The 22,348-nt window shown below is 41.3% G+C and overlaps 1 protein-coding gene across 3 annotated transcripts in view; it reads left to right on the top strand.

Annotated features, from left to right (window-relative positions):
• The window catches only part of ARHGEF4 (Rho guanine nucleotide exchange factor 4), a 215,183-nt gene that overhangs the window by 188,952 nt on the left and 3,883 nt on the right, over window positions 1-22,348 (top strand). For all 3 annotated transcript variants that reach the window (XM_089672347.1, XM_089672348.1, XM_089672349.1), the window contains 8 exons: window positions 3,445-3,624; window positions 6,098-6,289; window positions 8,116-8,295; window positions 9,001-9,233; window positions 13,989-14,118; window positions 16,768-16,899; window positions 18,279-18,522; window positions 19,275-19,352. In XM_089672347.1, the coding sequence (XP_089528473.1) occupies window positions 3,445-3,624; window positions 6,098-6,289; window positions 8,116-8,295; window positions 9,001-9,233; window positions 13,989-14,118; window positions 16,768-16,899; window positions 18,279-18,522; window positions 19,275-19,352 (1,369 nt within the window). The remainder of the gene's footprint in view (window positions 1-3,444; window positions 3,625-6,097; window positions 6,290-8,115; window positions 8,296-9,000; window positions 9,234-13,988; window positions 14,119-16,767; window positions 16,900-18,278; window positions 18,523-19,274; window positions 19,353-22,348) is intronic.

A 22,348-nucleotide genomic window follows, 5' to 3' on the forward strand; every position in this document is an offset into this window, starting at 1 on the left:
TTAGCCTGGGCTGTCCCAGAAATTATTTTAGTTTATATAGCTTAAAGAAAACAAAGTGCACCACCCCATCTCTTTCAGATATAGTTAGATGCAGGCAGGAAAAGTTGTCACACTTTTGAAATTATTTTTGTTTTTTAGTTACCTGTCCAGTGTCAGCCCGGCCAAGGTGTCTTTTGCTAAGCTACCAAATTCCCTTCCCTTCTTCTCAGCTCCATAACATAGGATAACTTGTTTTGTAGCCGATAATAAAAACTAGGAGGAACAATTAGACTCCTTGAAATAACACAAAAAAAATGACATTTTACACAAAGAGTAAACATTTCTGACAGCTTTTTTTTACCTATTTACCAGATATAACCAAATGTTTACAATGGTATACTTAAATCTAAACTTTAGTTAGAAAATTAAGTCCTGCTAGATCACTTCTGTTTAAAATCTGCATTCTTAGGTATTGCCAAATTTGGAGAGACTGATCTGTTGACAGCCTTAAAGTGGAATTAAACTGTCCTATCCTTTACAGCCAAGGAAGCTGCTTCTGTTTGATCTGCAACTGCCATGGTGCTGCACATGTGATCAGTTATAACACCAGACATTTGATGGTTTAACAGTTTGGTTAAGGGCACAAGCAAATGTGACAGTTAGCAATCCTGTCATTCCAGGAATATAACTGTTTTTTGAAACCTTTAAATAATTGGGTTTCATTCCAGTTTATGATTTACTGCTATTCAGGGGCTCTGGGCTTCGGCAAAATGACACCCTCCAACAAGAAGAAACAGGGCCATGCTGGAGGCAATTTACAGCACACACTCATTTCAATAGCATAATTAATAATGTGGAATGTATGTTCTTTGCTAAAGAACATTATTTTTTATCAAGTTGTACCACTTTAAATTCAAACTTTAAAGTGTTGCAAAACCGACAACAGTAAAATCAGCCTGTATATGCAGTAATGCATGCTTGTTATGCTCACTTTGGAATCTAAGGGGTTAATGCTCTGCATTGTGTAAAAAGGCTGTTTGATCCTTTCTTCTCTGTTCCTCCCCTTTTTCAAATGACCACCTCTTATCTCCTGACTGAACCATAGGCATGCACATGCTCAGTTTAGTGTATATTGCTAGTGGTTTATTTTTTGTTCTTGGGTGAGTGCATGTGATTAGCACAGGGCCAATAAGCACTGTCCAGACAGAGGTCAGGGCATTTGCATCCTCCTAGATCAGAAAGAAAACTACTCCTACAAGCTTTAGCTACTGCTTGGCTGGACACTGATAGAAGTTACAAGACTGCTCTAACTGCTGATGAGAAAAGGTATTTAGCAGTTTGTATTTACTAAAGTAATTGCATTTCCATGTTCATGTGTTGACAAGAAGCATGCTGATAGTAGAAGAAAGCAGAGTGACAAATGGTTGAGTTATTGGTTGTGCAGTTCTCCTTTCACTGTCCAGTCACAAAACTGGACAGGCTCAGAGGAGTGGGTTGAATGATGCTGGCCATCAGACTGAGGACATTTTGTGCCAGAAAAGAAGTCATATGGGGGAGAGCTCTGGATTGAAAATGAATACTGTAACAAAAGCTGTTTTTTATTGTATCTTTTGAAAAAAACAAAACAAAACCAAATAACAGACTTTCATTGTTGGGGTTAACACATTTTAAAGTAGTGTGCATGTAGAGTTTCTCTGTGTTGTCTCAATCAGGGCAAGAATGTCGATTTTTCTGGAAGCCCCTTGAGTCTCAGACCTTCACACAGTTTTGAAGGTTGCAGTGCTAGCGCAGCACATAGCTGATCATTAGGCAAATCTCAAAACACCATAGCTCAACATACTAATACAATACAGTCAGCATTTAGTGTGTGCAGTTTAACATAATATACATATTGTATAAGGTACAGTACATTGCTAAGAACAGAACAGAACGTAATATGAAGTTTAAAGTCTGGCATAAATGATACATAGTATGGGTATGTATGTATGAATGTGAGTTACCTTAGATTGTATGCTCCTTGAGGGCAGGGACTGATGGGAATGTACAATATATATGCTGCATAAATTGACTGCGTTATATAAGTACCTTTAATCAATAAAGGCCATAAATATGTGTCCATCATAACTGCTAGCAAATCACAATACACACTCACCATCTACCAGCCAAGATGTTAACAGTTCAAGCAACATTACATCATTCTTCAAGAAAAAGGTCTGCAGTTGGATTTTTCAACCAGCACACACATACTAGGACCAATTTAGGCAAGGCCAATTAACCTACCAGAATGCCTTGGGAGGAACCCAGAGGAAACCCATATAAGCACAGGGAGGAAATGCAAACTCTATGCAGTTATTGTCCTGGTCGACATTTAAACCAAGGACCCCAGTGCTGCAAGGCATAAGTAATAGCCACTAAGCAATTGTGCTTCTCTGAAGAGACATTTCAGAGGGCAAAGTATGGCATTATCTTGGATTAAAGCCAAACACCAGGAAAACTGCTCAATACACAGTAATAAATATCTGAAAATTGTGGTAAATGCCAAAGGTGTTGTGATTCTGTTTAGCAAGCCTTGTGATCCACGTCCCCCTAACAGGCTGCACATCTGGGACCTGGAACTTGCTACAAACTACATAGCACATTGTGATCTTCTGAGTACTCACCCCAGCCTGTGACTAGAAAATAAAGGAGCAGCAGGATACCAATAAGGTCATCTCTCATCTCCTCACCCAGTATCCGCGAACACAGAGAGCAGCCCTCAAAGGCTCAGAGTGTTAATTAGCCTTCTATCTCCCATTCTGAGACCTGCAGTGCAGAGGATTCCAGGAGGCTAATATGAAGACAGATTCAGATATTTATGCTAGTTATATGCAAAAAATATATAAGTGGATTAACTGGTGCTAATATCTGATAGGATTAATGCCTAGTACACACGATGAGAAAATTGGACAAAAAATATCGCTTTGGAGCAATCGTCTCATAATTTGATTGTTAGTACACAGCTTTTCAGAGCCAATCACAACAGTCCCTATGACATTAACTAAAGGTACAAGCACAAACATTTCTCTCGTAGGATACCAGAATGAACGATTTTTGTTTAATCAGCACAGTATTTGTCTGCAAAAAATCAAGTGATCAATACCGTGAATGATCGGAAGCAAAAGAATACATTACAATACATTATATCACTTCCAAAGTTGTATTCTGTCTTATGAGACTTTTTGTAACTTTAGTAACCTATTTGTTTTCGATATGAGACTAGAAAGGAAAAAAATTTACAAAACGGACTATAATTCGTCCGATATTCTCATCATGTACCAGACTTAAGGCTTTAATAATGTTTCAGGGTAGTACAGAGAATGACAATCTAGGTATTTAAGGAAAAGACTATACACTGGCAAAAATTGTCACATAAATATTAGATGTGAAGTTCACTGGAAATGACAGAAAATGTGTATTCCCTGACAGCTGATCAGTGATGGCAGCGTGGTGTATGCAGAAGCTCTGTGGGATCATGTCACTATGGATGAGCAGGAGCTCGGCTTCAAAGCTGGAAGTGTCATTGAAGTGATGGATGCCACAAACAAGGAGTGGTGGTGGGGGAGGATCCTAGACAGTGAAGGATGGTTCCCTGCAAGCTTTGTCAGAGTGAGTATTGAATCTGATCCATGCCATGATAAGGAATGATCACTAGATGAAACTTCTGGTACATTATTAATAGAAAATATCAATCATGCCTATAGAAGAGGCCACCTCCTTGCCTTTATAATGAAACATCCATGTGTCATACATGATATATCTTCGCATTAGGAGTCAGGGTCCACCTTAAGAGAAGAAAAAAAATCTATTCAATAGATCGGTAGTCTGAAAACTTCACAGCCTGACAGGGAAGGAGTGACATCACAGACATGAAACTATCACTGAATAATTGGCACCCCCTGTAGCCAAGTTGAAAATAGAGAAAGTGGAAGAAGAAGGCTCGAAGTGATCCATCAGCAGGCAAAGGGATGGCTACAGTCTTCTGGGATTCCAAGGGTAGACAGAAGCAATGCAGAAGACTTGATGGAATGCTTTGAGCCTTCTTCCACTTTCTCCATTTTCAACTTGATGCCAACTGTTTGCAAAGAGCACATGAAACCCATATAGCGCACATTCGCCATTTTCAGTGCAAAGATCTGGAAAAGTGTGGTCACTCCTTCTGTGTCAGCCTGTCAATTTTTCAGACTATATGCTGTATATAGTAAATCACTGTATTACCAACAATATTTAATGATGGCACTGGAAGCATGGACAGTATGCTATCAAACATGAAAATATCAGTCATGCCTGTACAAGAGCCATCTCCTCATCTCTATAATGAAACATCCATGTGTCATATTAGATGTTAGTACTTGCCAAGTTTAATATCCCAGATATGAAAATATCAGTCATGCCTGAAGAAAGGCTTTTTCCTCACCTCTGTAATGACAGGTGTCATACATGACATGACTTCCCATTAAGGGTCAAGGTCCACTTTGGCACCTAGATACATTCATGTCTGTAGTTTGTTTTCTTGATTATTTTGCAACATTACAACAATCCAGAATTTGTGACATAATATTATGGTACAATTTTACACTACACATTTCTGTTAGAATGGCAAGTATCCTTTAAAGCAGGGGTCTCCACATTTTCTAAACAAAGGGCCAGATAACCATCCTCCAAACTTTAGGGAGGCCGGACTGTGGCCAATGGGAGTAGGAAATATCCTGGTGTCACTAAACAATGCCCCATTATTGGTATTAAGGGAAGTAATAGTGCCCCATTGTTGGTATCAGTGGGAGGAATAGTGCCTCATTATTGGTGTCAGTGGGAGGAATAGTGTCCCATTGTTGGTGTCAGTGAGAGGAATAGTGTCCCATTGTTGGTGTCAGTGGGAGGACTAGTGCCCCATCATTGGTGTCAGTGGGAGGAATAGTGTCCCATCATTGGTGTAGTGGGAGGAATAGTGCCCCATCGTTTGTATCAGTGGGAGTAATAGTGCCCCATCATTGGTGTCAGTGGGAGGAGTAGTGCCCCATCGTGCTATCAATGAAAGTAATGTGCCCCATTGTTGGTATCAGTGTGAGGAATTGTGCCATATCGGTATCAATGGGAGGAATAGTATCCCATAGTTGGTGTCAGTGGTAGGAATCGTTGTTGGTGTCAGTGAGAGGACTACTGCCCTATTGATGTGTCAGTGGGAGGACTAGTGTCCCATCATTGGTGTCAGTGGGAGGAATAGTGCCCCATCGTTGGTATCAGTGGGAGTAATAGTGCCCATCATTGGTGTCAGTGGGAGGAATAGGGCCCTATTGTTGGTGTCAGTGGGAGGAAAAGGGCTCTATTGTTGGTGTCAGTGGGAGGACTAGTCCCCCATCATTAGTGTCAGTGGCAGGAATAGTGCCCCATCATTAGTGTCAGTGGGAGGAATAGTGCCCCACCATTGGTATCAGTAGGAGTAATAGTGCCCTGTCATTGGTGTCAGTGGGAGGAATAGTGCCCCATTGTTGGTATCAGTGGGAGGAATAGTGCCCCGTCACTGGTGTCAGTGGGAGGAATAGTGCCCCATCATTGGTGTCAGTGGGAGGAATAGTGCCTCATCGTTGGTATCAGTGAAAGTAATAGGGCCCCATCGTTGGTATCAGTGAAAGTAATAGGGCCCCATTGTTGGTATCGATGTGAGGAATTGTGCTGTATCATTGGTATCAATGGAGGAATAGTATCCCATAGTTGGCATCAGTGCTAAGAATAGTCGTTGGTGTCAGTGAGAGGACTAATGCCCTATTGTTGGTTTCAGTAGGGGGAAAAAATGCCTCAAGGGCGGGATAAAAGCACACAAAGGGCCACATCTGCCCCCAGGTCGCAGTTTGGAGACAACTGCTTTAAAGCATTCTTTCCCAAGTATATCTATGTCTAAGAATAGTCACTTCTATATCTCACTGCAAATACTGTGCAATACTGTACATTCTACTGCATACAGTGCCATCTAGTGACCAAAGTTTGCATAGCTTAGTTCCATTTCATTTCTGCATAGCCTAACATAAGGAGAATGACCCAGTGCTGTCTCTGAGTTATCAAATATTGCCCGTTTTTTACACAGCTCCGTGTAAACCAGGATGAACCGCTAGATGAATATTCCTGCAAACCTGGAGACAAACAACAGGATTCCAGGAATGTCTTAAGACGTCACGGTTTTGGCCCAACAAACAAGGACCAAATGAGAACCAATGTGATAAACGAGATCTTGAACACCGAGAAGGACTACATAAAGCACCTGAAGGACATCTGTGAGGTAAATTACAACCCCTAATTCACTGTTTAATCGCTTGCCCTCCAGAGGATTTACCCCCCTTCCTGACCAGGCCATTTTTTGCGATACGGCTCTGCGTTACTTTAACTGACAATTGCGCGGTCGTACAATGCTGCACCCAAATGAAATTTACATACTCCCCCCCCCCCCACAAATAGAGCTTTCTTTTGGTGGTATTTGATGGCCAGTGCATTTTTTATTTTTTTGCTCTATAAACAAAAAAAACACAGTATTTTTGACTTTTTGCTATAAAACATGTCCAGTAAATAAAATTCAAAAAATAAAATTTTGTCATAAATTTAGTCCAAAATGTATTCTGCTACATGTCTTTGCTAAAAAAAAATCCCAATATGTGTAAATTAATTGGTTTACGTGAAAGTTATAGTGTCTACAAATGGAGGTATATATATTGGAATACTTTTATATATAGTAGTAATGGCGGCGACCAGCGACTTATAGCGGGACTGCGGGAGCGCGGCGGGCACTCTGACACTTGGTGGGAACTGACTAACTGCCACCCCCGGTGACACTAATACAGTGATCAGTGCTAATAAAAAGCACTGACACTGTACTAATGGCAAAGGGAAGGAAGGGGTTAACATCTGGGGCGATCAAACGGGTTAACTGTGTGCTGTTTTGTGGTTTACTGTGTAAGCATGCTGCTATGCAGAGCAATACAAAGCAGCATGCTGGAGCTGACAAGGGAGAGATCTGTATTGTTTACATACAGACCTCTCCCCCGTCAGTGTTCCTCGGCGATCACCGGGTGCCGGTGGGGAATGTCCGCCCGCAAACCGGTGATCAACAGCTGTAGCCGCCAATGACAACCCAGAAATACAAAATCACATATATATACATGAGTTTGCACAGCCCTGCCACCCTGTAGCACTAGTTCTGCTATAGCGCAGTCATGAAGTGGTTAAAGAAGACCTGTCCTGAGATAATACACATTATTGTTCATTCTGTTTTCATGGCATACTGGAAGATGTACATATCAGTTGTCAAAGTGCCCTAATGCCACTGGCAAAAAATGCCATCGGTGCTAGAATGATAATGCCAAATATTACCACAATGATTACTAATTAATACTAGAGTAACAAAACCTTGGAATTCCACATTGATCATTGTTCATAAATGATAAATAAAGTATTACTGAAATCCAGCCTGCCCCTCTAGCCAGCCCCACACAGGCCTGTACAGCGGTAAACATGAGACTATATTATTATTATTATGCAGGATTTATATAGCGCCAACAGTTTGCTCAGCGCTTTACAATATAAAGGGAGACAATACAGCAAAAATACCAGTTCAATACAAGAGGGATAAGAGGGCCCTGCTCCTTGAAGCTTACAATCTAAGAGGGAGGGGCTAGTGGTACAAAAGGTAATAACTGGGGTGATGGACTGGTAGGAGGAATAGAAGATTCCATTATTAACTGAGGGCAGGATAGGCTTCCCTGAAGAGATAGGTTTTCAGAGATCGCCTAAAAGTGAACAGAGTAGGCAATAGTCTGATAAATTGGGGTAGAGAGTTCCAGAGGTTTGGGGAAGCTCTGGAGAAGTCCATATATCTATATAATTAATGTAGGTGCATACATATATACTAAAAAGGTAAGTCATTCTCCTCCGCTCAGATGTACAATGGGACATTTAGCTGCAGCAGTCATGAGCAGGCCATTTGGTGTGATGCTGCAACATTTTGAAATACCAAGTACTGAACACACGTGAGAAGATGGTAATGGTCACTGACTGCAGACTCCTGTCAAATGTACCAGTATTCATTGAATGATTGTCTTCTTGTTGGTAAAGGGTTACATCAAGCAGTGCCGTAAAAGAGCAGACATGTTCACAGAGGAGCAGCTGTGGACTATTTTTGGGAACATTGAAGACATCTACAAGTTCCAGAAGAAATTTTTGAAGACTCTGGAAAAGCGAATTAACAAGGAAGCTCCACATTTGAGTGAGATTGGTTCCTGCTTTCTGCAGTATGTAAGTTCTCGAGTCATTTCCCTCACTGTGTCATTATTGGAAATCTGCATTTAACAAATCTTCCCCTAGCCATTACATTATAGATACAAGACGGAAGAATTTTGCCATTATTTTTCTTCTAGTTCTAATATTTATAAATCATTTTTTAACTCTATATACAATTTATAGAATTGGTTTCATTTTGACATGTCTTTACATGTAAACATTTCTCATCTTTACATGTCTGTTATTAGTACATCATGTAAATGTATTTTGTTTTCTGTGTACTTATTTTTTATTTTTTTTAAGCTCCTAGAAGCTAAATAGTGTCATCCTATGTGTTCATGCACACTATATTAGGCTAGTAGAATTTTTCAAGCTTCAGCATTTAGGAGCAGAAAAAAAAGTTTTTGTAGGGTTTTTGGGAGCATTTTTCCAGCAGAAATGCTCCTTAATTCTCCTAAATACTACTTAAACACTCCTAACAGCTTTTATCTAGCTTTTTTTTCTACCTGTACTGTATAAACGCTTCTAAACACTACTAAAATGTTACCATAAGCTGGCACAAAAATGCTATTTATTCAGCTTTTCTTGAACTTATAAAAAAACGCTAGTGTTCATGGAGCGATATATGAGATTTATGTGCTGTATATTTGACTGGTGGTTGCTACAAATATGTGTTACTTTGTGGCATTTTTCTGATATTCGTGCTTTTTTCAATGTCAGCAAACAGATTTTCAGATCTACTCAGAGTACTGCAACAATCATCCGAACGCCTGCACAGAACTTTCAAAACTTTGTAAAGTGAAGAAGTATGGCTATTTCTTCGAGACATGCCGCTTAGTACAGAAGATGATAGATATATCACTGGATGGATTCTTACTGACACCAGTGCAGAAAATCTGCAAATATCCTTTACAGCTGGCTGAGCTTCTCAAATATACCAACCCCCAGCACAGGTATGTCCAGAGTAATTCATGTGACACAATTTTTATTACCTATATCACACACATTTATTTAAATTGAATGTCCCATTTCTTTTGGCAACCAGGCCACTTGACCAATGTCTATGACTGCTGCATTTTAACCTCTTGCCGTCCACCTGCTGTTTATAAACGGCAGGGCGGTGGCAGTCCAGGGGCCGGTTGCCGTTCCTAAACGGCACCCACCTTTTCTAGCTGTGCGCGCTCCCTGGGAGCGCGCACCACCACGATCCGGTGCCCACTGTGTCCTCCGGACACAGTGAAACACCGATCGTCGGACGGGACCTCTGTACGAGGTCCCGATCATGTGATCACTGATTGGCGAATCAGTGATCACATGCAAAGTAGTAAGCAAGATGTCACTTGTGACATCATTGCTTACTACGTGTGAAATCTGTGAATGATCACAGAGGTCACATGGTACAAGGCTTTTCACAACAGCCTTGTACCATGTGACAAGCTGTGACCAATCACAGCTCACTCAGTACTTCTCAATGACTGCAAGAATGCAGACAGAGAGAGAGAAATGATTGCTTTTACATCCTATATGGGTGTAAAAGCAATCACTGTAAAAAAAAAAAAAAAAAAAATCTTTATCACCCCCCACAAGTAGTACAGTGTCACCATGGTGGCACTGTACTGCTAGGGTGCAGTATGTAAAAAAAAAAATACAAATAAAAAATAATATAAAAAAAATAAAAATGTAAAAAAAAATGTTTAAAAATTATAATTGTTGGTTATAAACTAATTTGGATTTTTTTTTTACTAAAAAAATAACGGAATAAATTTTGGCCAAGATTTATGATGAAATATTTTTTATTTGCAAAATTTTATTAAAAAAAACACTTTTTTTCAAAATTTTTGGACTTTTTCATTTACATAGTAAAAAAAAATTAAAATCCCAGTGGTGAATAAATACCACCAAAATAAAGCTTTATCTGTCTCAAAAAAATGGTAAAAAATTCATATGGGTACAGTATTGCATGACCGCGCAATTGTCATACAAAGTGTGATAGCGCTGAAAGCTGAAAATTGGCCTGGGCAGGAAGGGGGTAAAAGTGTCCGGACAGGAAGTGGTTAATCCTGAAACTTTCATAAAATACTGTTAAGTCTTGAGTAAAGATGATGGGGACAGGCTAAGTACTTACCTCTATGGCACATTGTGAAGCTGTTGGTCATTGAACCCACTCCTGGCTTCTCTGCTGTTGTAAGTGTCTGGGTATTGGACAATTCCTCATCCCAATCAGTTGGGGTTTACATATAGAACATACAAGTGTGCAATAAAGACTGACATGGTCAGAAAAACATCACAGTGTTTACCCTTTATAATAGACACCAAAGGTAATTTTCATTTTAATATTGCAGAGATAAGTCTGTCCCAGTTTACCCTCCACCCTTCAATATGAAAACTGTAGAGCAAGCATCACTAAATGGTGGACCGCGGTCTGAATACGGACCGGGTGACAGTCCTGTCCGGACCATGGCTACACCACTTAGCAGCCTGAGTGGACTCCTCTCCTCCCGCCACTGCAGCTGTTAGAAATCAGGAGGAATGGCAGGGTGGACTCCTGTTCTGTATGTACTCGCCTGCCAACGCTGTAGTGACTGCTGCTGTTAAAGTCACAGCAGGGAAGGGGGCGGGAGGAATGAAAGGAAGGACTCTTCTTCTGAATGTACTGCCTTGCTGCCACCGCCACTGAACTCAGAGCAGGGAGGAGGCACTGCAGGTCTACAGGGGGGGCAGGGGAGGGGAACCAACCTTTCATATTAACAATCGGGTTACTTGCCTTTTAATAAGCAGAGTTGGGCAGCTCACACCCTCAGTGGAGACCTTCAGTGGCTCCTGCCCTCATCCCTGCTCTGAGTTCAGCGGTGGCAGCAGCAAGTCAGTACATGCAGAAGAGGAGTCCTTCCTTCAATTCTTGCTACCCGCTTCCCTGCTGTGACTTCAACAGCAGAGGTGATGATGGTGGCGGCAGGCGAGTACACGCAGAACAGGACTCCACCCTGCCATTCCTCCTGCCCTCCACAGTTCTGAATTAAGGTAGGGGGAAGATTATGGGTGGGAGGGGGTTGTGATGTCATATGGGGGATCTGTGATTTGGGGGGGCTGTGAGAGGGGAACTGTGATATGGAGGAGCTGTTATGTGGGGTGCTGTGAAAGGGGGGAATCTGTGATATGGGGAGCTGTGATATGGGGGACTGTGAAGTGAGACAGCCCCCATATCTTCCCAGCTATGATATGGGGGCTGTGAAGTGAGAGGAGGGAGCTATGATATGGGAGCTGTGAAGTGAGAGGGGTGCTGTGGAATGGGGGGCTTTGAGGGTGGAGCTGTGATATGGAGGGCTGTGAAGTGAGAGGGGGAAGCTGTGATATGGGGGGGCTGTGAAGTGAGGGTGGGGGGAGCTGTGAAATGGGGGGCTGTGATAGAGGGAAGCTGTGATGTGAAAGAGGGGAGCTGTAATACTGGGGGGGGCTGTGATGTGAGAAGAAGAGCTTTGATATGGGAGAACTTTGATGTTAGAGGGGGAGCTGTGATATGGGGGGCTGTGATGTGAGAGGAGGGAGCTGTGATATGAGGGGTCTGTTATGTCAGGAGGGGGGAAACTGTGATGTGGGGAGTTGTGATTGCATGGGGGACTGTGATTGTGATGTGAAGGGGGGCTGTGATATAATCAGGGCTATAATGTTGGGGGGGCTCTGACGTGAAAGTTGTGATGTACGGGGGCTGTGATGGGAAAGGGGGGACTGAGGACAATAATTAGGGGCTGTGATGTGAAAGGCCTGAGTAATAGAAGAAAAATGAAATTCGGATCTCTGCAGAAAGAAAATGTTACTAACCGGACCTCTGTGAATTTTAATTCAGTACCCCTCCTGTAGAGGATTCTTTTCGGAGAGCATGTCTCATTGCTGAATTTGTGCTTAATATGGTACATTCCAATATCAGTAAGAACTTATGTCAGTATACAGTATATCTTTTGAACATATTAACCAGCTTAGTGTTTTTTTAAAGTGATACACTGTAGTTTAGTTTCAGTTTGTAGCTAAAAAGGATTTTTGTAGCTTCCAAAATTTTTTTTCTTAATTTTGTTGCCTTCATCCTCTTAGGGTGATACAAAATTACCACATAAGTAGTGTGGCAGGGTATCTTTTTCATCTCCAGATCTGGTTCTTGTTGTATAGTGGGGTAAAATATATGTTGAGTGCCAGTCACTTTATTATTATAATACAGTATTTATATAGCGCCGACAGTTTGCTCATTAAGGTGGGAGACAATTCACGAGGGGTTCGAGGGCCCTGCTCCTAGGAGCTTACAATCTAGGAGGGACGGGATAGTGGTACCGGAGGAAATAGCTGTGGGGGATGAAGTGGTAGAAAGAGTGGAGGAGTTCAGTAATTAGCTGAGGGCGGTGTAGGCTTCCCTGAATGGATAGCTTTTCAGAGTGCGCCTAAAGGTGAGCAGAGTAGGTGATAGTCTGATGGATTGGGGTTGGGAGTTCCAGAGGATGGGGGAAGCCCTGGAGAAGTCCTGGAGACGGGCATGGGAGGAGGAAACCAGGGAGCTTGAGAGTAGGAGGTCTTGTGAGGAGCGGAGAGTAAGTTTTGGGTGGTACTTGGAGACAAGATCGGTGATGTAGTTTGGGGCAGTATTATGAACAGCTTTGTACGTCAGTGTTAGCGTTTTGAATTTTATCCGTTGGGCAATTGGAAGCCAGTGGAGGGATTGGCAGAGGGGGGTGGCAGATATGGAGCAGTTAGTAAGGTGGATGAGTCTGGCCACAGCATTCAAGATGGACTGAAGCGGGGATAGCCTGCGGTGAGGTAAGCCGGTTTTTATTGAAAAACTCTATTCTAGAAGAGAGAGTTTAGGGATGCAGGATATTCAAAAATAGTACAGAACTAGGGCAGTTATTCTAAAAGTAGCAGTAGTAGTAGACCATTTAAGAGCAGCTTCTTAGCAATTACCATCCCCGTTAGACCATCAAGAAAGCGTGATGACCCAGTGAAGGCTTGTTTGCACCAGCAGTAGCCCCCTGAAGAGCAATCCATGACGATCACTTTTCTGAGAGCATTTGACAGGTGGGGATGAGGTGTAATGTTGGCACCTCACTGACTATTTTAACCCCTAAAAGCCTGCACCACTCCTGTGTAACTATGTGCATTACACATGGCTGTTGAGGGGGATAATTTGTGTTGCAACATGTGCATACTCTCTGTATGGCTGCCTTTGCAGCTTAGGGGCTGGTTGGCTCAACTGCCTGTTTTCACTGCTATTGTGCTTCACTGTTCCTCCTCACAATGCAAGTCTATGGGGTTGATTTACTAAAGGCACATAGACTGTGCACTTTGCAAAGTGCAATAGCACTCTGCAAGTGCTGTTGCTCCAGAGCTTAGTAAAGGAGGTAAAGCTTCCCTCTGCCAAGAATACCCAATCACGTGCAAGGAAAATAAGAAAAAAAACAGCTTTGCTTGCACATGATTGGATTGTGGAAGTCAGCAGAGCTTCTGCTCATTTACTAAGCTCTGGAGCAACTGCACTTGCAGAGTGCTATTGCACTTTGCAAAGTGCACAGTCTAATTGCCTTTAGTAAATCAACCCCTATGAGTTGACCAAACCATTGAAAGCAATGGTGACCCTTCCCTGTGTGGTTCACATTCCATTTAAACAGTCATCAAGCAGAGAGCGAAATTATTATAAATTGATTGATAATACTTTTTTTTTCATGTAGGGATTTTGCAGATGTGGAAGCAGCACTGAATGCCATGAAAAATGTGGCCAAACTGATCAATGAGCGAAAGAGGAGGCTAGAAAACATTGATAAGATAGCTCACTGGCAAAGTTCTATAGAAGACTGGGAGGTAAGTCTCCTTTCACTATTATTATACCAACTCACTCAGGAGACCTGTGATCTTGGGGCTAATTTACTAAAACTAGAGAGTGCAAAATCTGGTGCAGCAGTGCATGGTAGCCAATCAGCTTCTAATTTCAGCTTGTTCAATTCAGCTTTGACAAAAAAAAACTGGAAGCTGATTGGTTACTATGCACAGCTGCACCAGATTTAGCACTCTCCAGTGTTAGTAAAGCCAGGTATACACAGTAAGAAAATCATACAAAAAATGTTGTTGATCAAATGATCGGCCAATTTTCTCTTTGTTGATGAGCAGGATGTTATAACCGATAACGATATTGTGAATGAAAAAATCCGGTTGAACAACAGTGAAAAATGTTGTTTAGCATGCGAACGACCGATTCTCTACACGGTGGTATGACGGTCGTCCAAAAAAAATATATCAAGCTCTATCACACATGAGCAGAAACAGAAAATGACCCAAATGTTTATGTCCAAGGATCCATAAATGCAATTTATTCTGATTAATTCCTAGGATTTATGTTGAATTGCTCGTTCTGGGTGGAAGGGCGTGACTACAAGGTCACACACACACTGCATCACTTCCACTTGTACGGAAGATGTCAACACTATGTATTGCTTGACAAACTATTTTTTTCAATTGGTTAATGTGGGTCACGATTTTGACCCACAAACGAACGCCGATTGGTCGTCGGATCACCGATCGGTCGATTTTCTTACCATGTATTCCTGTCGTAAATCTCCCCCCTTGAGTCTTATCTCTAGTACACCCAATGAGAAAATCAGATGAAAATACCAAATTCAGAACAATTGTCCGATACTCTGATCATTAGTAGACAGCTTTTGAGAGCCAACATTATCATGAAAACAAAACATGAAAACAATCCTCAAGGAAAAAGGGCAACGAAAACAATCTTCGTATGCAACAAAAATGCTCCTAAATACGAAAAAAAAACATGGTTTTCAGGACGTGAGGAGAGCAAATCCACGTGCTGGGACCAATGCACGAATATGCTGCGACACTCTGAACGGGTATAGCCAAAGGTGTGGCAGAGGGGTCACATGTATATGACATCACCTGATTACACACCATGTGCTATGCATATGGGAAGTTGTACAAGCATTTTTCTATGTTTAGTAGCACATTCATTTTCAATGTGAGAGTAGCATGCAAAAAAACATGAAACCAAATATTCACCCATTTCAGTCAAGGCACCCTTTAAAATTATGGACAGTCTTGAGGCACCCTTTAAAATTATGGACAGTCTTGAGGCACCCTTCAAAATTATGGACAATCCCGAGGCACCCTTTAAAATTATGGACAGTCCCGAGGCACCCTTGAAAATTATGGACAGTCCCGAGGCACCCTTGAAAATTATGGACAGTCCCGAGGCACCCTTCAAAATTATGGACAGTCCCAAGGTAGCCATGAAAATTATTGACAGTCTTGAGGCACCCTTTAAAATTATGGACAGTCCCAAGGCACCCTTGAAAATTATGGACAGTCCAAAGGCATCCTTGAAAATTATGGACAGTCCCGACATACCCTTTAAAATTATGGACAGTCCCGAGGTACCCTTTAAAATTATGGACAGTCTCGCGGTACCCTTTAAAATTATGGACAGTCTTGAGTCACCCCATTCTAAAATGGGGTGCCTCAAGACTGTCCATAATTTTAAAAGGTCACCCCATTCTACATTGTGAAAAACTATTTTAATAGTTTTATATAACGCAGCAACATCCACACATGTAGGACACCCAACAGTAGAGGGGATTTATTCTTCCAAAGCAAACACACTTTTGCACCCTGGTACTGACTAGTATTCCAGTTTTTCTCTTCTCCCTAACTGAACTAATGTGACTCCAGCACTGATGGAGAAGGGCAGGGGAGGATTAAACTAGGATGCTGTGCAGGAAGCTAACATCCTCCTTATCAACTGATGATATCATTGGTTGTCAGGACGCTGTCGGCTAGAAGGTTGTTATGGTGCAAAATGAAAACCTGTGGCTTTGTGTAACTAGAAAGCCGGCTTGTTCCACCCGCTGGCTTGTACACAAGTTTTGGACAATTATTAGACATTTTGCAAAGGCACCCCTTAAGAAACCTCAAGGCACCCCAAGTTACCTGGGCACCCTGGTTCAGAAAGGCTGGTCTAGACTATCACTACAAAAGCTGCTATAGCAATCATATTGAGAACTCTCATTTCCCTATGCACACCTAATTATGAAACCCTATTTTCTATAGGCTACATTGCTTTATTATCAATCGTATTACATAATCGCATAGATGTAAAATAATGCATACCTTATATCCAGAATTGCGATTGCACAATGCCATTTAACAATTAAGAAGGTGCAAAGAAAAGCAACCCGTCACCTTCAATTTTCCTTAATAAATAATAAATCAACAAAATGTACACAAAACACAGAAAAGTCTCTTTAGGATCTACTTTAAAGGTTATAATAAAAGCTGAGGTCTCAGTTGTGTCAACCGCAATCAAGGTTCCCTTTTAAGTGTGGCTCCTCTAAGTGTAACTGTTGACCTCTATCACTTCCATATACAAAGTGCAAGAAGGTTATGTTCAGAGCTCTGTATGTCTTGTGATCAAAGATCATCTATTCCTCCATCTGTTATAAGGGTGAAGACATTTTGACAAGAAGTTCGGAACTCATCCACTCCGGTGAATTAACAAAGATCTCACAGCTGCAATCAAAGGGGCAACAGCGGATATTTTTTCTTTTTGATCATCAGATTGTCTACTGCAAAAAGGTATCTTATAAGTAATCTTTTAATTTTATTGTAAAGTTCTCGAACAGAAAACAATGGAACTTTTATACTTACATACAGTATATAGAGTTACTGGTATATTTTAGGACTTAAGTGAGCTGCTCTTGCCACTACTTTTAAACATCTAGTATTACAGCTGAACTCCAGGATAAGCAAATATTGTCTCAATACTGTATAAGAGTCATGTGTATTTTTAGTTGATTCCTTGTGTATTTCTTCAAGATCTGTGCAGTAATCTAGTTTGAAACATTTCCTCTGTGCAGAAACTTCCTGTAATGAAGACTGGTCACTGATGTTCTCTCTCCTTGTGCAATGTGACTGGTCTTGTCTCCACCCCCTCCTATGGTTTTCTATAGACAGCCTATAGTGGATGGAACCTGCTGGGTCCCTCTCACAGCTCTGCTTTCTGCAGTGGCTATGTATAGCGTTGTGATGATTTATTTATTTGAGGTACTTATATAGCGCTGTCAGTTTACACATATATATATTGTACATTCACATCAGTCCCTAACCCTCAAGGGGTGTACAATCTAAGGTCCCTAACTTACATTCATACATCTACATACTAGGGCCAATTTAGACAGGATCCAATTAACCTACCAGCATGTCTTTGGAGTGTGGGAGGAAACCAGAGTACTTGAAGAAAACCCATGCAGGCACAGGGAGAACATGCAAACTCTAGGCAGGTAGTGCCATGTCTGGGATTTGAACCAACGACCCTAGTACTGCCAGGTAGAAGTGCTAACCATTTAGCCACTGTGCTATCTGCAGTTATAAAGATAATTGATGCACACAAAGTTGATTTATATCCTTTCTGGTTATTGAGGAATATATTTAATTGAAATAAATTGTGTCTGGAGTTCAGCTGTATGATTCAGTCCAAATTAGCAATCTGTAGTCAAACTCCCTTACAACCAATCAATAGCTCATCTATTCTTCTAGAGAAGGCCTCTCTATGCCGTCAAAAGATGACAATACCTGTAGCTTGTCTACCACAGTTTACAGTCTGGTGGCCAATCCAAATGTTAGTCTTTTATTTACATACGTGCAAATAATTAAGGCTAGCCGAAACCTTTTATGGACACTAAATGATCAACTTTGCAATACTGATTATAAATTGAAAACATCTTATCAGTTACAGTATATTATGTGATAAAACCATCAAAGATGACAAAAGCAATATTCCTTTGGGCCAGTGTCAGTGGTTGCCGTGTGACATTCAGGAATCTCTCTGCTATCTGAGATATCACCAAATAAGTATTCAAATCTCTATCAAAGCACTGTGCTACCACTGCTCTTTAAAAGATACTATATTGTGTATCGTCCACAAGCAGTAATTATTTCTTCTTAAATATCCTTAGGACATTCTGAGACGGGACATTTTATATTACAAAGGAAAGATCAACATGGATGACATGGAAGTTATTAATGTGGAGGATGGTAAAGATAAGGACTTTAACATTACTGTGAAAAATGCATTTAAGCTGCAGAGTAAAGTCTCTGATGAGGTTCACCTTCTCCTGGCAAAAAAACCTGAACAGAAGCAGCGCTGGCTGCAGGCTTTTGAAGAAGAGAGAAAGCAAGTGCTTCAAGATGAGCAAACAGGTAATATGTAATATGATTGAAGAACACTGGGGATTGGGGCTTGCTACTTCTGTACCGGGGCACTCAGAGAGTACATTATCTCTTCCCATGCTTGCCTACAGCACTTCTCCAGAGCGCCTCCCTTCCTCTGGAACTCCTTAACCCAATTTGTCTAGCTATCTCCTACTCTGTCCACCTTTAGACAATTACTGAAAACTCATCTCTCCAGGGAAACCTAAGACTTCATGTACACGAGTCTACCCTGTCTGCCGACCGCGGGAAAACGCAATTAGTGGCAAAAACGCGGTACCGCAGCTGCCGCGTTTTGCGTTTCCCCACAAAACATTCCTAGAGGGAGGTTTAACCTCACGGCAGCTCCTAAACTCTGCTAAAAGCCTATGTGTACATGGACACATATGCTTTTATGGAGGTGAGTTTAGGAGCTTTGGCGAAAAAATGCCCCAAGCTCCTAAACTCGAGCTTAGGAGCTGCTTGTGTACATGAAGCCTACACCTCCACCAAAAAATTGTACTTCCACTTTCTCAATCAGCTCATACCTCACCGTTATCACTTTTTGTATCACCTCCAAGACTGTAAGCACTTTCAAGCAGGGCCCCTCTAACCCTGTTGTCATGAATTGTATTGTAACTGTACTGTCTCCCTTTTTATTGTAAAGTATTGGGCAAACTGTTGACACTTTATACATCCTGTATAATTATATAACGTGTCCCATGGATCTGCAGTAAAACACTGATGTCTGTATATGTCACTAGGTTTCAGCATCAGTGAAATTCAGCGGAAACAAGCAATGATTAATGCCCACAAACCGCGTCCTGCTGGAAAGCCAAAAGGTGAGTGTCCCCTGCAGTGTGTTTTGCATGCTAATGCCAAAAAATAAAAACAATTTTTAGATGATCAACTACATTAAAAAGTGTATATTAAGCCCAAACTTGTTTTAGTTTAGACTTATTTTAATAACGTTTAACAAAGGTATAAAAAGGTGAGGTATAGAGTATCCAGGGTACATACTGTACTAATGAACATAGCATAGCCCTTAAAGAGTAATGGTAAAAGATACATCGGTAGGCCACAGGGGTGGACTGACAACTCATGGGGCCACCGGGCAATAGGGGATCATGGGGCCCCTGTGTCCTTGCCCACACTCAAAAAAGCCTATAAAAAAGGTACCAGGGGCATTTCATGGGGCCCTCTACTGACCCGGGCCGTCGGGTAGTGCCCGAGTGCTCGAATGGTCAGTCTGCCCCTGCTAGGCCATCAACGTGCAGAACAATTTAGAGAAGAGAACACATCTATAAAACATTGTCCATCAAATGTCTAAAAAAATTGACCAGATTAGACAAAACTTGTTTTTAGTTAACCACTTCGCCATCCTGAGGATTTACCCCCTTCCTGACCAGGCCATTTTTTGCGTTACGTTACTTTAACTGACAATTGCGCGGTTGTGCAATGCTGCAACCAAATGAAATTTATGTCCTTTTTTTCCCACGAATTGAGCTTTCTTCTGGTGGTATTAGAAAAAGACCAACAATTTGGAGAAAAAAAACGATATTTTTGACTTTTTGCTATTAAACATGTCCAGTAAAAAAATTTAAAAATTCAAATTTCGTCATAAATTTATGCCAAAATGTATTCTGCTACATGTCTTTGCTAAAAAAAAATCCCAATACACATAAATGAATTGGTTGACGTGAAAGTTATAGAGTTTACAAATGGATAGATACTGGGATTTTTTTTCTACTAGTAATGGCGCCGATCAGCAACTTTTAGCGGGACTGCAGTGTGCCCGAGCCAACAGGGAGGAAGACTGTTAGTCAGAGATGCTCAGTAATCACCGGGTGCTGATGGGTAATTACCGGCTGGGCCCTTGTGATTGACAGCCATGGCTGTGAAGAGCAGCGCATGTAGGGCACATGCGCAGCTCGCGCGCACCCCTCACCCGGAAATGCGAAATCACGTATATATACATGATTTTGCACACCCCTGCCGCCCTGTAGCAGTATTTCTTCTTAATCTAGTAGGGAATGGTTAAAAAACTTGTTGGGTTATTTCTTGCTGTCTGTGTCCAATTTCCCACTTTCTGTCTTGGAGATGCTAATACCATCTTTTAGAGTTGTCACCAGAAAAGACATCACGCTAGTGACAGCTCCAATATTTTGTCCTTCGTCTTACTTTCCGTTTCAGTGACCAGGACAAATAGAACAGAAAAGGTTTTGCCTTCATACGTGCATTTATAAAGTATTTAGACCTCCTTCACTTTTATCAATTTTGTTATATCGCAGGCTGATATTAGGGTTGTTCTGTGAAAACAGAGTTTTAGAAATGTTTGCAAATTTATGAAAAAGGAAAAACTGAAATATCACATTGGCACAAGTATTCAGACCCTTTGTAACAACACTTGAAATTTAGCACAGGTGCCTCCCATTTCACTGCTGAGATGTTTCTACACCTTGATTGGAGTCCACCTGTGGTAAATTAAATTGACACACACCTCTCTATAAAAGGCCTCACAGCTGACATTGCATACTGTATAGGAGCAAAAGCCATGGGGTCAAAGGAACTGCCTGAAGAGCTCAGATCTGGGGAAGGCTACAAGAAAAATTCTGCTACACTTAAGGTTCCCAAGAGCACAGTGACCTCCATAATTCTCAAATGGAAGATGTTTGGCACAATCAGGACTCTTCCAAGACCTGGTCACCCTGTGAAACTGAGCAATCGGGTGAGAAGGGCCTTAGTAAGAGACGATGATCACTCTTACTGAGCTCCAGAGACCCAATGTGGAGATAAGACAAAGTTCCAGAAGGACAACTATCCCTGTAGCCCTCCACCGATCTGGGCTTTATGGTAGAGTGGCTACACAGAAGCCTCCCCTCATGTGCAAAACACATGAATGCCTGCTTGGAGTTTGCAAAAAAAACTGTTGTTGCAAAGGGTCTTAATACTTATGCCAATGTGCTATTTCAGTTTTTTCTTTTTCATAAATTTTCTAAAACATTTAGAATTTAACATTTCTAAAATTCTGTTTTTGCTTTGTCATGGTGTACTGTGTGTAGATTAATGAGGACAAAAAAATGAATTTTTACAACTGAAGTATCAGGTTGCAAGATAACAAAATTGAAAATGTGAAGGGGGCTCTGAATATTTTATGAATGCACAGCATTTAGGGCTCATTAAGATGGACAATGAGACCCGTCCTTTGTGCTGAGCTGCTTTTGGCTGCATGTTCATCGACCTCGGAGCTGCATGCAGGTAGCCTATAGAAGTGGATGCAGATGCAGCAGTTGCATGGACATAGTCCCATATCTAAATTTGACATGCGGGCAGGAGCAGGTGCATGAATCCAAATGCAGACACTGTGCGTTCAGATTTGTACACTTACTCCTGCCCACAATAAAATTTTAGGTTCAAAAGGTTGCTAGCAAGTGGAATTACACACTGACTTCCTTTATATACAGTATGTGTGTGTATATATGTATATACGGTTACAATGATGATGATCATATGAAGCCATTTATTATCACATAGTTGTTTGGCTCCTTTTTAAATCATAATGATAACAGAATTCACCCAAATGGCCATGATCAAAAGTTTACACACCTTGGAATGTTTGTCCTTGGTACAGACACGCAAGGTGACACACAAGGTTAATATGACAATTAGAGGTTAATGTCCCACATCTGTGGCTTTTTAAATTGAAATTAGTATCAGTGTATAAATAGTCAATGAATTTGTTAGCTCTTACGTGGAAGCACTGAGGCTAGGCTAGATACTGAGCCATGAGGATCAGAAAAGAACTGTCAAAGGTCCTGCGTAACAAGGTAATGGAACA

This window comes from Staurois parvus, unplaced genomic scaffold (assembly GCF_062004578.1).
Source record: "Staurois parvus isolate SC_StPar_1 unplaced genomic scaffold, SC_StPar_1.0 ptg000126l, whole genome shotgun sequence".
NCBI lineage: Eukaryota > Metazoa > Chordata > Amphibia > Anura > Ranidae > Staurois > Staurois parvus.